The sequence below is a fragment of the Myotis daubentonii genome, chromosome 6 (genome assembly GCF_963259705.1).
Source record: "Myotis daubentonii chromosome 6, mMyoDau2.1, whole genome shotgun sequence".
In the NCBI taxonomy this organism is placed as follows: Eukaryota; Metazoa; Chordata; class Mammalia; order Chiroptera; family Vespertilionidae; genus Myotis; species Myotis daubentonii.
The window spans coordinates 88,530,371-88,543,740 of NC_081845.1; the positions used below are offsets into that span (position 1 = coordinate 88,530,371).

General features: G+C 56.0%; 1 protein-coding gene across 1 annotated transcript in view; it reads left to right on the top strand.

Annotated features, from left to right (window-relative positions):
- LRFN2 (leucine rich repeat and fibronectin type III domain containing 2) overlaps positions 1-9,183 on the top strand; it is a 184,872-nt gene extending 175,689 nt beyond the window's left edge. The window contains exon 3 of the mRNA XM_059701781.1: positions 5,799-9,183. Within this exon, the coding sequence (XP_059557764.1) occupies positions 5,799-6,783 (985 nt within the window). The 3' untranslated portion in view covers positions 6,784-9,183. The remainder of the gene's footprint in view (positions 1-5,798) is intronic.
- Positions 9,184-13,370: the final 4,187 nt, after the last annotated feature.

Sequence of the window (13,370 nt, forward strand, 5' to 3'; positions counted from 1 at the left end):
CCAGACCCTGAGCTCTGAGGCTGATGCTCTAACCACTGAGCGACCTGGCTAGGGCAATAGGTAGAATATTCTTGTCCTGTAACGTTTATCTCCTGTGTCACCCAGGATGCAGTCAGGATAAAAGGACCCTCTACATCTAAGGGGGGACTCAGTGCGGGGGTTGGATTGTATGGGGGATGGAATTGCTGAGGGGTCAGCCAGGGGGACAGTGAGGCACTGAGGACATCACTGCAGCCCAAAGCCACCAACACCCACCACTCCCGCTGAGGATGGAGGGACATGGAGGAGATGGTGTGACCAGAGCCTGAGCTCCAAATCCATTTGGAAGGAGGGAGAACCCCGGAAACTGGGATCACAGAGCAGTTTCAGGAGCCAGCAGGGAACCCCGCCCCCTCTTCCTACCCTCCTCCAGTCTTCCTCCTGGACTTCCACTGGCCAACTCTATCTGGAAGCCTGAGGGCAAAGGAGCCTGGGCACAGGCAAGGGGGCCTGGGAAATGTAGTGCCTTATCAGGAGGATGGGGCAGGCGAAAGGAAGCCGGGTCTGAGAGCAAGCAGTAGAATAGCCTGGATGCTGTGATTTCTTCTTAAACCTCTGGTATCAGCTGTAGATCTCATCTGTAGATGTGTTTGCTAGTGTTAAATCGAATGAAGAAATGCCAAATGAACATTAATAGGGGCGGCGGGCGGGGGGTGGGGGGGCGGGGGGAAAAAGCCACTCAGAAGCAGCCTCTTACGCTCGTGTTGTTTTCCCTGGGCAAGTCTTGGGGTTGCAGTTTTAAATTGTGTTTTAGAGCATGTGAGCTTAATTAAATTTAACACATCGGAGCAACTCAACTTAAAATAGCAATTCATGGTTTCCGCTAACAGAAATGTCACTCCTTTGTATGACGGGAAGGGGCCTCTCATGATTTGAGTCTGTGACAGCGGTGGTGCCAGAAATCATCGCTTGCCTCTCTGTCCACTCCCCTCCTTCACCCTGCTGGGTGCCCTGGGAGGCTGACCAGTGTGCAGCCATAAACTCTGGCTTCTGGCTGGGTTCAGCCCTGGGGACAGGAGCAGAGCATTGGGCGGAGGGAAGAGGGTGGGGTCAGGGTACTCTTGGTCTGGTTCCCTTGCTCTGAGGTTGCCCCTGGCTGCCCCTGCCCCTGGTTTAAATTCCCCAATGTGTCCTGACAGGGGTGATTCTCCCCCAGACGACATGGGGCAGTGCCTCGACACACCTCTGGTTGTCACAACTGGAGATGCTACTGGCCTCCTGTGGGGCGGGGCCGGGATGCTGAGACATTCTCCAGTGCACAGGACAGCCGCCAAGACCAAGAATCACTCAGCCGAGGTACCAATCGTGCCCTGGCCGAGAAACGCTGCCCAGAGAGGTGCTGTTCCAGCTGCTCACAGTGAAGGGCTGGAGCTGCCTCCCCCGTCCAGGAAATAATAGAAATAAACTATTGTTTATTTCTTGTAGGAAATAATAGAAACTATCTATTATTTCTTGTAGGAAATAATAGAAATAAACTACCAGGGAAAGGGGTCGTGCACTTGGCTGTCACCATCAGTGCCAACTTGCGGTGACCCTTCCCCAGTGCTTACTCTCCATTTCTGTCCTGTCTGTTCATGAACCAGGAAATAACAGCTCATGGACCAGCATCTGGCTGTGGGCTGCACTGAGTATAATGGGGCTGCATGATTCTCTCTCTTTTCTGGGTTGGGTGACCTCCCCTGCTATGCTTGGGCCTAGAGAGGGTAACAGCTTGGCTGCTGCCAACCATGAGTTATTGCACATTCCCTCGTGATCCCCCACCCCACCCACCCCTTGGTAATGAGCCCTCTTGTGAGTAAAGTCTTAGCATCCCTCTGGGAATGGGCCTCCTGCCCTGAAAAGCCTGACCGATCTGCAATGTTTCCCTAAAGAATATGATGGGAAGCCAGGTGTGGGAGCTCAGCTCAGGGGCTTGGGCTGTGCCTTCGAGGTCATGGGCAGCCCTTGGAGGGGGTCTCCGTGGGCGAGGGGCACGGCCGGAGGAGCGCTTCAGTCAGATGCAGCTCTCTGGAGGAGATGGTGCTGAGCACAGCCAGAGGCGGCGAAGCTGGCTGGGAGGCTGCTGCATTCATCCAGACCAGAGACGTGAGGCCTGAGCCAAAGTGTGAGTGTGGAGAAGCCCAGAGGGGGACTGTCAGCCAGGGAGCCGGGGGGATGTGGGTGGGAAGGAAGGTCGATCCAGGATCCAGACCTGGCCTGGGATTCAGTGGTTGGTCCAGTGGCACCCATGAGGGGGTGGACAAGACCCCATGGGCAGGAGATGAGTTGTGGTCGGTCCTGGAGTCTGAGTAGTGCCCGTTTCACACGGCTCTCTCGTGCAGTGCGTTCTTTCTGCTGCCTGGAGGAGGGGGCAGTCTTGCTTCTAGGTGTGTGGGCTCTGAGATCTAGTGGATCCAGAGCTGCCTCAGCTCCACCAGGGCCCCCAGAGACTGAGAGCTGCTGAGCTCCTTCCTCCCCTAAATGGTAACAAGTCCCTCCTCAGGGTTGTCGGGAGAGGAAAGCATGTAAACTTCAGAGCACAAGGTTAGCACGTGGCACCTGTCATCACTGGTTAGTGCCCTTATTGGTGAAGGCAAACATGACTGCCAGAGGCTGTAGTGAGCCATCTGGCTGCCACTCTCCTGTAAGCAAGCGTGAGCGTGTGCGCGTGCGCGCACACACACACACACACACACACACACACACACACACACAGGAACCAGGAGCAGCTTTCTTCTCAGGCCAATTCTTGTGTGAGGCTTTTCCAAGCCTGACCCTTCACCCGGGTGCCAAGGGTCAGCCCTCTCACACCAGCATTGGTGGCACAGCCCAGCTGTGCTCCATCACGGCATGCTTTCCCTGACTGGGAGGCAGGGGGCGGAGAGGCCAGGCAGAGCCCCTCGCAGTCACCTGTGGAGGCAGAGAACAGGGCGGTGGCTGCCTGGCACAGCAGTCGGGAGCAGAGGTGCTGGGGGCAGGCTGCCTGCCCAGATCCCAGCTCTGCCACTTACTGGAGTGCCACTAGGCAGACGCGTAGCCTTTCTGTCCAGGTTCTTTATCTGTAAAAGGGAGAGGATAGTAACAGGACGACCTCCCCAACCACTGTAGGGAGGATGAAATGAGTATCAATCCTCTTAAAGATCTCAGACAATTGCCTGGCACAGAGTCAGGCCTCAGTGTTAATTACTCCTCTTCATTAGTATTGGTATTGGTATTAGTATTAGAAATGATATTGGTATTGGTGCTGGTGTTGGTATTAGTATTGGTATTGCTATTAGCATTAGTATTAGTATTGATATTAGAATTGGTATTGGTATTGGTGTTGGTATTAGTATTAGCATTAGTATTAGTATTGATATTAGAACTGGTATTGGTGTTGGTATTAGTATTGGTATTAGTAGTAGTAGTAGTAGTAGTATCAGGCCCTGCTTCCTAAGAGAAGATGGTTTAAACAGTGAGATGATTTCTGGGCCCGCGGATCACCTCCTGGGTCCTGAGGTTGTTGTGAACAATAAATGCAACAGAATGTGGAAACCTTGTCACATAACAGGGGTTCAATAAACACCTGGCCCATCCCCATCCCCAAGGGACCTGCTCTCACATTGCTCGTGCCCAGTGAGGGGCAGAGTGCGGTGACTCAGTGGACAAGAGCCAGGCTGCCTGGGCTTGAGCGCCAGCTCTGCCAGTTATGTTGCTTCCTGACCCCAGAGTCCGTTCCGTCTGCAGGAGGAGGAGCCCATCAGGGGCCACCTCAGGAAGTTGCTGCGGGACTCAGTGAAATGGCGGGCACAGGGCACTGACAGCCTGGCCCCCAGCCGCCCTGGGCCTTTGCTCCTGTTCTGGGTGTGGTGGCTCCCGCCTCTCTAACTTGCAATGTGACCCCGAGGGGAAAGAAGTGGGCCCGTAGCACTGGCCACAGAGGGCTCCTGCGGCTCTGCCCAGAGATTGCCCGCAAGCCCGAGACCTGCTGGTGGAGGAGTGTGAGGCACAGGGGCCGCTGAACGCTGATCCAGGGAAGGAGGTGGCTGACAGGCCGCAGGCAGATGGCTTTCAGAGACAAGGAACAATGCCCATGGCTGTCCTGTGGTGAGGAGCAAGCCCAGACTGTAGAACTATTAGCTGGTGTTCAAGTCCCAACTGCCCCACCCTACCCGCTCAGCTGTGTGACCTTGGCCAAGACACAGCCTCTATGAGTCTCGGCTGTTCTGCTTCTCATGTCAGGGTTCCCCAATGTCCCAGGCTCAGGCTGGATCCTGCCCCTTTTGCCCCTAGCTCTGCAGCTATGGGCTCAGGGTGAGGTGGGGGGGGGACGAAGGGCTCTCCATTTGGTGTCCCCAGCAGAGCAGCTGGGCAGGTGAGGAGGGAGGCAGAGCTCCCAGGCTGTGCTGACGGGATGTCAATACCTGCCTGTCAGCTCCCCTCCCTGATGCGGGCTTCCCTGGTGGAAGTTCTCAGCCCTGGAATTTCATAGTTGAGGTCTCAATTAAGCTGCTTGGCTCTGGGTTTGAGGAGTTGACGGCTGCTGATGGAGCCCTTGAATAGCAGAGCCAGGAGAACGGAGGGCCCCTGGGAGCAGGGGGCTCTGTGAAGGCTGCAGAGGGGGACAGGGCACCCTCAGCTGAGGGCAATGTGTATTCCTGCAGGAGGGTTTATGGGTAACATAGCATCCTCTCTGGAAACAGCACAGGTGTGATACCTGAACGAGGGCTCAGAGATCAGGGTTGGCGTCCAGGTAGGACTGGCCCAGGTTACCGTGGAGGGTCCCACTGTGGGGAGACCGCTGCTCATCAGGCCCTCCCCTGAGGTGGAGGGGCCCTTGGAGGCCTCCCCGGCCAGAGCACCTCTTTCTGCAGGTCCCATCAGATGCCCCGGACGGCTGTGGCTGTGCTGGAGGGCCGTCCTTCCTTCTGGGAAGCAGAATCACCCTCTAGTCTTCAACATCACCCGGCTCCCACTTTGTCCCGCACACCTTCTCCTCCCCAGGCATGACGGCCATCTGGCCTGAGGTCAGGGCCTTGTCTGTGGTTCAGGGACCCCTGAGTACAGCTCAGGACCCTGAGAGGAGGCTTTGTCAATGTTGATGAGCCTCCAAGGACAGGACAAGGGGGGATCGAGCTTCAGGTGGCCTGGCCCAGGGCCTGACTCTCACTCCCTCCCCTTCCCAGGAGCCTCGGGGATATTTGCAGCAGACATGGCAGAAGCTGGGCTGGGGCGGGAGGCAGGAGGGAGGGTCCCTTTGTTTAATTTCTGCTGCTTCTCAGGCCTTTAACCTCTGCCTCTGTGTCTCCCTCTGCCCTCCCGGTGCTTCCTCCCTCATCTCTGCTGGCTGTCTCCTTTCTTCTCTGTGCCTCCATCTCTGAACTCCTTCCCTGCCTCTGCTTTCCTCTCCCCTGCCTTTACTCCCACCTCTGTGGGGTGGTTCCCACATTGACGGCTGATGTCTGTGGACATCTCCCTCTGGCACGCCTATCCTTAACTCCCTCACTTCCCTCTTCACTCGGCCTGTCTTTCCCTGGTTCTTACCTGGGGCCTTCTCCTCGCATCTGACTCCTGCACTATGTCCTATGCTCCCCTCCCCTGCCTGCCCCACCTCTCCCTTCCCTGTCTCTTCACCTGTCGGTCTCCTGCGCTGCCTCATACTGTGTCCCTGTGTCCGTCTGTCTCTCTCGCCCCCACTTCTCCATCTGTCCTGTGTCAACCCCCCTTTGTTTCTGCCTCTGACCCCCACCACTCTGCTGTCCCTGCCACCGCTGCCCTCTGTGGCCCCCCACCCACCCCAGGATGATCCCAGCTTCCAACAAGGCCTTCGTGGTCAACAACCTGGTGTCCGGGACCGGCTACGACCTGTGCGTGCTGGCCATGTGGGACGACACGGCCACGACGCTCACGGCCACCAACATCGTGGGCTGCGCCCAGTTCTTCACCAAGGCCGACTACCCGCAGTGCCAGTCCATGCACAGCCAGATCCTGGGCGGCACCATGATCCTGGTCATCGGCGGCATCATCGTCGCCACGCTCCTGGTCTTCATCATCATCCTCCTGGTGCGCTACAAGGTCTGCAACCACGACGCCCCCGGCAAGATGGTGGCCGCCACGGTCAGCAATGTGCACTCACAGACCAATGGGGCGCAGCTGCCCGCTGTGGGGGGCGTGCCCAGCGGGGCCCCCGCCCCGGCCCCAGGACCGCCCAAGGTGGTGGTGCGCAATGAGCTGCTGGACTTCAGTCCCAGCCTGGCCCGCGCCAGTGACTCCTCTTCCTCCAGCTCCCTGGGCAGCGGGGAGGCCGGGGCGTTGGGGCGGGGTCCCTGGAGGCTCCCACCCCCTGCCCCGCGCCCCAAGCCCAACCTTGACCGCCTGATGGGGGCCTTCGCCTCCCTGGACCTCAAGAGTCAGAGAAGGGAGGAGCTGCTGGACTCCAGGACTCCTGGCGGGAGAGGGTCTGAGACACCGGCCAGGGGCCACCACTCGGACCGAGAGCCGCTGCTGGGACCACCTGCGGCCCGGGCCAGGAGCCTGCTCCCCCTGCCCCTGGAGGGCAAGGCCAAACGCAGCCATTCCTTCGACATGGGGGACTTCACAGCTGCAGCGGTGGCAGCAGGAGGGGGCGCCCCGGGTGGCTACAGCCCCCCTCGGAGGGTCTCGAACATCTGGACGAAGCGCAGCCTCTCTGTCAATGGCATGCTCTTGCCCTTTGAGGAGAGTGACCTTGTGGGGGCCCGGGGCACGTTTGGCAGCTCCGAGTGGGTGATGGAGAGCACAGTGTAGGCTCGGGGTGTCCTCCTCCTCCTGCAGGTGGAAGGGGAATCTTTACTGGCAAGTCTTTGTGGGGTTTCCATGGTGATGTTTACATCCAGGGACAGTTGAGTCTCACTGTCAACTCCCCCAGCACCTCCCAGGCCTGCCCCCTCCCCCTGCCCAGCAGGGTGTGCTCAGGGAAAGCAACTTGACCACCAAGTGTCAGATGAGCCCTGAGGGTTTGGAAAGGCCGACACTCGCCTCTCCAGTCACAAATGCAGCGGATAAGCAAGCGCGTTGGATGCTTCCGGTTCCGGTGTTGTTTTTATTGGTTGATTTATTTTCTCCCACTCCCCAAGCACCCCCTCTTCACTCACACAGATAACGGGGAGTTTGCTCTCCATCTGAGACTCAGTGCCGGGGCCCTGCATTGGCCGTCACTGCCAATGGAGAGAAGAGGCAGATGCTGGTTCCACGCGTGTTTGGGGGAGACCCCTTATTATTCACAGCCGTCCCCACAGTTGGAGGGTTGAGTGACCCCCATAACTGACCCAGCTTCCCTTGCTCTCACACATGACTGTCCACATCCATCACATCAGCTTAAACCCCAGGCGGCTTCCAGGACTCCCTGTGTCCAGGAGAGGGGCTGGGGTTCTGAGGCTCCGGGCCTGAGGGATATAAGCTCTTGGAGTTCCTTTGGGATTTGTGCCTCTTTGGGTGGGAGCTGGGACAGGAAGTCCCCATGAGCATGTGGTGGGCCAAGAGGACGTCGTAAGGAAGGCAGGGTGGGTTGCCATAAGGAGCTGGACTTTGAGTCCAACGATCTGAGTCAGGGTCCCAGAGCCACCACCGAGTCAACCAGCTGAAAACACTGGGGGCTGGGGGTCCTTTCCTCTCTTTGGACTTCAGTCCCTAAATCACAAAATGCTGGGTTGCACCGGGCCATTCCAGTTCCAAGGACTCATGAGCTCCCATGGCTTTAAATGTGGGGTCTCCAGCTCGGCGCCCCAGGGTGCACAGGCTGGTGGAGCAGCCCCTCCCCCTCCTGCTGCACATGGGGGACCCTAGAGGCTTTGCAGGGAGAGCCGAGCCTTTCCAGTGTCATGGTTTTGAAGCTGGAAGAGGTGCTTGCAATTATCCCCATAACCCTTTCTCCCCGCCCCCCAAGCAGAAGGGACTTGCCCAAGGTCACACTGTGAGCTAGTGACCACGCCAGCACAGAGGCCAAGGCAGCCTTTCTCCCGGGGGGTGGGGGGTCTGTTCCCAGGTCTGCACCCTGACCAGGGCATGTCTGTGAATAGAGTCTGTCCTCTGTTTGTTCCTGAAGGAGCTGGCTCAAGGTGGGGCGTGGGGGGCCTTCCCTGGATGCCATCTCTGAGCAGGGCCCACGTGTGGAAATGACACGATGGTGATGGGAGGGGCACATGGGCTCCCTCCACGTGGGACCAACCCCACACTCCCACAGAGATGTGGCCGGGGAGAGACTGCCCTCGGAGCCTCGGAAGGACTTGCCGCATCCATCTCTCCCGGCCTCCGTTCCAGGCCTCTCCGCATTGCCAACGCACTACCTCTCACTGGTCCCCCCAACTCATTCTTCCCCCCCCCCAAGCCTCCACCATTGCTCTCTTATCCTTCTCCCTCCTTCTTCTACTTGCCAACCACACAGCATAGAGAGCATACGGGTGAGTCTGTCTGGGGCTGGAAAGTCCTGATGGGCCCAGGCCTGGAGCTGAGCTGTGGCCCCCACCCCAGCCCAGAGCGCACAGGAGGGTGGGGACTGTCTATGCAGGATTGCCTTCCGGCTCCAGCCCAGGAGCCTCCGAACCCCATGCCTTCACCCTTCCTTCCCACTCCCTCCCTTTCCCCGCGCCTCACCTTCCCGCTACCTCCTGTTTTCACTCTTCCTGTGACTCTCTGCCCCCCCCCCCCAGTCCCTTTCTGGTCCTGACAAGGTCATTCACAGATGAGGCCAGTCTCTTCCTGAGACCACACGTTAGTTTCCCAGGCCAGTCCCTGTGCCAGAGCACAGGCCGTACCCCATCATGGAGGCACCCACAGACGGGACCTGAAACCTCCCCCACCTCCCTCCTCCCCGCCCCGTTTCCTCCTCTCTCTCTTCTCTGCACCTTTATCACTCAGCCTTTCAAAATGTAGCCATTGAAGAAGTGACCCCAAACACCACCTTTCTTTCTGCCTTTGGGTTCAGACACCCAAGGGAAAGCGGTGGACACGGGGAGGGGGAACCAGACGTCTGTTCCCGTCAGTGGCTCGGAGCTCTGTCGTGACATGATATGTACTTGCGTGTGTCTGTCATGTTTCTGACTTGGGTTAGGAAAGCATCATTCCTGTGGTCAGAATATAAATGCCAATCTTCTCCTTTGCTAAAAAAAAAAATGTACAGTAAAATGTACAGTTTTAAAAACAACCAACCAACCATGCTTCTTGGGGGGGAGAAAAAGAGCAATCGCGTGTCTGTAAGTGTCTGCTGTCCATTTCTCGGGAAACGCTGCCGTCTTCTAACGGGCTTCGCAGTGGCATTTGCCCGCACACCTGTGCTTGTCACTGCCGGGTGGGCGCCTGCTCCCTGTCAAGTTCACGTATAAGACGGAAACCTGAAAAAGAGAGAACGAGGCCGTCCTCCGGAGTACAGAGCAGTAGAGGGGTGTGTAGTGAAGCTCCGGGTGAAAACAGACTAGCCCATCCCCAGCTGCCCTGCCTGTCCCACCTGGTAAGGGGGTTCTCACACACCACCTGCCTCTTCTTTCCTGGGCCGTGGCCACCACCACACTGAGCCACTAGGGGCGCACGTGTGCCTTCCACCCATTTTGGTTGAGCTGGAGGGCACTTTCTCACAAAGGGTCTTTTACTGGGGAAGCAGTACAGCAGCCCAAAGCACAAACCCAAAGTGCAGACACAAATGAGCTTCTGGAACACAGCTTCCCAGCCCTGCTTTCATCTAACATCTACATCAGCACTGAACAATAGGCATGACATGGGAGCCACCGTGGCCTCTGACATTGTCCAGTGGCCATTACAGCAAGTTTAAGAAACAGGTGAAATTAATTTTAATTATATATGTTATCTAACTGGATCTATCCAAAATATTATCATTTCAACATGTAATCACTACAAAGTTATTTTTTAAAATATATTTTATTGATTTTTTACAGAGAGGAAGGGAGAGGGACAGAGAGTTAGAAACATCGATGAGAGAGAAACATCGATCAGTTGCCTCCTCCACATCTCCTACTGGGGATGTGCCCGCAACCAAGGTACATGCCCTTGACCGGAATCGAACCTGGGACCCTTGAGTCTGCAGGCCAACGCTCTATCCACTGAGCCAAACCGGTTAGGACACTACAAAGTTATTAATAAGATGTTTAACTTTTGTGGCACAAAGTTTTGTATGTTTTGCACTCATGCCACGTCTCAGTTCAGACCAGCCACTTTTGAAGGCATATGTGGCTCAGACCGGCCCCACTGGACAGCACAGCCCTAGACATACAGGTCTAGGAAGTATGCTACAGCCCCCCTCGGAGGGTCTCGAACATCTGGACAAAGCGCAGCCTCTCCGTCAATGGCATGCTCTTGCCCTTTGAGGAGAGTGACCTTGTGGGGGCCCGGGGCACGTTTGGCAGCTCCGAGTGGGTGATGGAGAGCACGGTGTAGGCTCGGGGTGTCCTCCTCCTGCAGGTGGAAGGGGAATCTTTACTGGCAAAGATCCCATCTCCACGGGATACCCACACCCATCTTCTGGGAAGATACTACAGTTGGTGAGCACCTGCATTTTCAGGGACTGTGCTGGGGTTCCACAGGCATTCCTCGCTGAATCCTCACTGCAGCCTCTCTACCAAATTGTTATGCCCATTTTACAAATGAAAGGATTTAGGCTCAGAGGGGTTAAGTCACTTGCCCAAGGTCACACAGTAAGTCTGGCTGCAACGCCTTAGATCGGTCCACAATATCAATGCTGCCTCTGGTAGCCTTTCTTCCTCCCTTCAACCAGTTACAGATGGCAAGTCACACTGGTTGAAGTCTGCAAATGTATAGCCCCACCTAGAAGCCCTTGGTTTGACCCCCAGGTCTGGTAAGATTCTCAGTGTTGACTCCTGCAGAGCTTCAGTGGTTCCTTTTGGCCTCACTGGCCGCTCTGGCCCTTCTTGGCTGGTAGCACATTCCCTCCTTGGCCAGGATGCTCCCTGCAGGCTTCAGACAGCCCTGCCCAGACCACTCTGCTGGCCATCCCTTCTCCTAACCTGAGGACTTGTTTAATGCTTTCCACTTCCAGCCTCGTCTGTTCCCTCTGCCCCGATACCCTGTAACTTCATCCCCTTAAGATAGAAAGCCTCAGCCCTGGCCAGTGTTGCTCAGTGGGCGGAGAATCAGCTCATGCACTGAAGAGTCACGGTTTGAATCCTGTGCAAGGACACAAACCTGGGTTGCAGGTTCAATCTCTAGGCCCTGGTCAGGGCATGTGTGGGAGGCAGCCAATCTCTCTCTCTTTCTCCCTCCCTACCTTCCACTCTCTCTAGAAATCAATGGAGAAAGTATCTCCGGGTGAGGATTAACAAAGAAACAAAATGATAGGAAGCTTCATACCAGCTTGCTGCCATGACCAGACCCATCTCCCACCTCTTCCAGCTCCAAAATCCTTGTCGGAATCAGGAAAGGTGTTTTCCCACCCAGCCCCTCTTTGCTGATGGAAAGAAGCCTTCCACCTCTGATCTTTTTTTTTTAAATATATATTTTATTGATTTTTTACAGAGAGGAAGGGAGAGAGATAGAGAGTTAGAAATATCGATGGGAGAGAAACATCGATCAGCCGCCTCCCGCACATCTCCCACTGGGGATGTGCCCGCAACCCAGGTACATGCCCTTGACCGGAATCGAACCTGGGACCCTTCAGTCCGCAGGCCGACGCTCTATCCACTGAGCCAAACCGGTTTCGGCCACCTCTGATCTTTTGCAGGAGCAGGCAGCGCACACACTCGGAGCCTGCTTGAATCGTTCACTCTCCTGTTTCCAAGTTCTTAATAATGACACGGCCTTCAGGCTCTCCTCACAGGAGATGTTTTTTTCACTTTCCTATTATGATAGTGTCGATATTCCCAAAGAACTAAAACACAAACATCTGCTTTTTTTTGTTTGTTTGTTTTTTGAGGGACATAATTTCCAGCCACGTAAGAGGAAGGTCGCTGTCTTAGAATCAGTCCTTTCAAAATGAGTAGTGACTTTCTCCCGGAGCCTGTGGCATTGATGTTTGCGGGTGCGGAGTACAGCCCGGCACTTCGGAGCCTTCTATTCTCTGTTCTCAGCGTGTCGCAGCGAAGGTCTCAGGGCTTCGCGAGCTGGGGGCACTGCCTCTGTGCCTGCAGCCACTGGGGTCTCTGTGAACCGCTGCTGGGAGGACAGACTCACTATTCAGGAGAACAGGCAGCAGTCAGGACCTGGGCACCGTTCTCATGACACACCTGGGTCCCCAGCCATTCCCTGACACGCTGCTGGCAGCCAGGAAGATCTGTTGTGACAAGAAGGCTGCTCCCAGGCAAATACCTGAGGTTCCTACCTTGGTGTTACAATCGGAGCCGACCCGTCCAGATTGCTCTCCAAGTGTCTAGAAGGAACACTGCCTCCTTCACAGTGTAAATATCTGTGCTTTCGGTCTTTAAACCAAAGACCTTAGTTTCTGAGCCCCATGACCTCATTTAAGGTTCCCCAGCTCCCAGCCAGCCCATGTTTGCAGCAAGGCTCATTGGTTTCCCTTGACTGCAGCCTCTAGCGGAGGGAAACAGACAAGCTTCCCACAGACCAAAGCGAAGCTGGCCCTGCCCCCTGACCGCCCTGTGTCCTGTGGTCCTTTCAGCCTCTTCCCACAGGCGCAGTGACCATGCCCATGTGTTCATCTCAGACAGTGTTCGGCACCTTTCTTCTGCGCACCAGCTCTGGGGAAACGGGCCTGGATGGCAAGCTCTCGGTTGCTGATTTTCCTTGTTGAGATAACTGAGTATCTGGTCCCTTTAGCCAACAGTCGAATGGCTCCTGATAGTGTTCTCCTCCACCATCTTGTGCTGGAGTTTCTCTGGGGCTGGAGCCAGAAAGGCCTCGTTCTCTAGTTCCTTTCTGAGATGTCACTGCATCCTGCAGTTACCGGCTTGGTTCCTATGGATGAGGGGGTGAAGCTGGAATTTTACCCATCTCCACGGGATCCCCACACCCATCTGGCCCACACCCAGTTGGCCCACTGTCCAGCCTCTCTGTCCAGCTGCCTGTCTGGTGAGGTGATGATGGCCACCCCCTTCTTTTGCCACCTCCTCTGTAACATGTGCTTGTTGGTGCTCCTGGCACACCCAGCAACAACTCTACCATCTATATACTTCGCAAGGGTGAGTTTTCTTTCCCTGGACTCCCTTATGCCATATCCATGATGTCACCCAAGCTGTGGTTACCTGCTGTGACCTTCCTGATACTGTTCCCACCCTCTCATGAAGAAAATCTCAGAGCCCCACCTCTGTCCCCTCCATCACTGACCTGGCAGATCCTGGTCACTGCAGGTATCTTGCTCACCATTTGAGTAGGAATATGACCAAGAAGAAGAGAATTAAGTTCTCAGTTACACC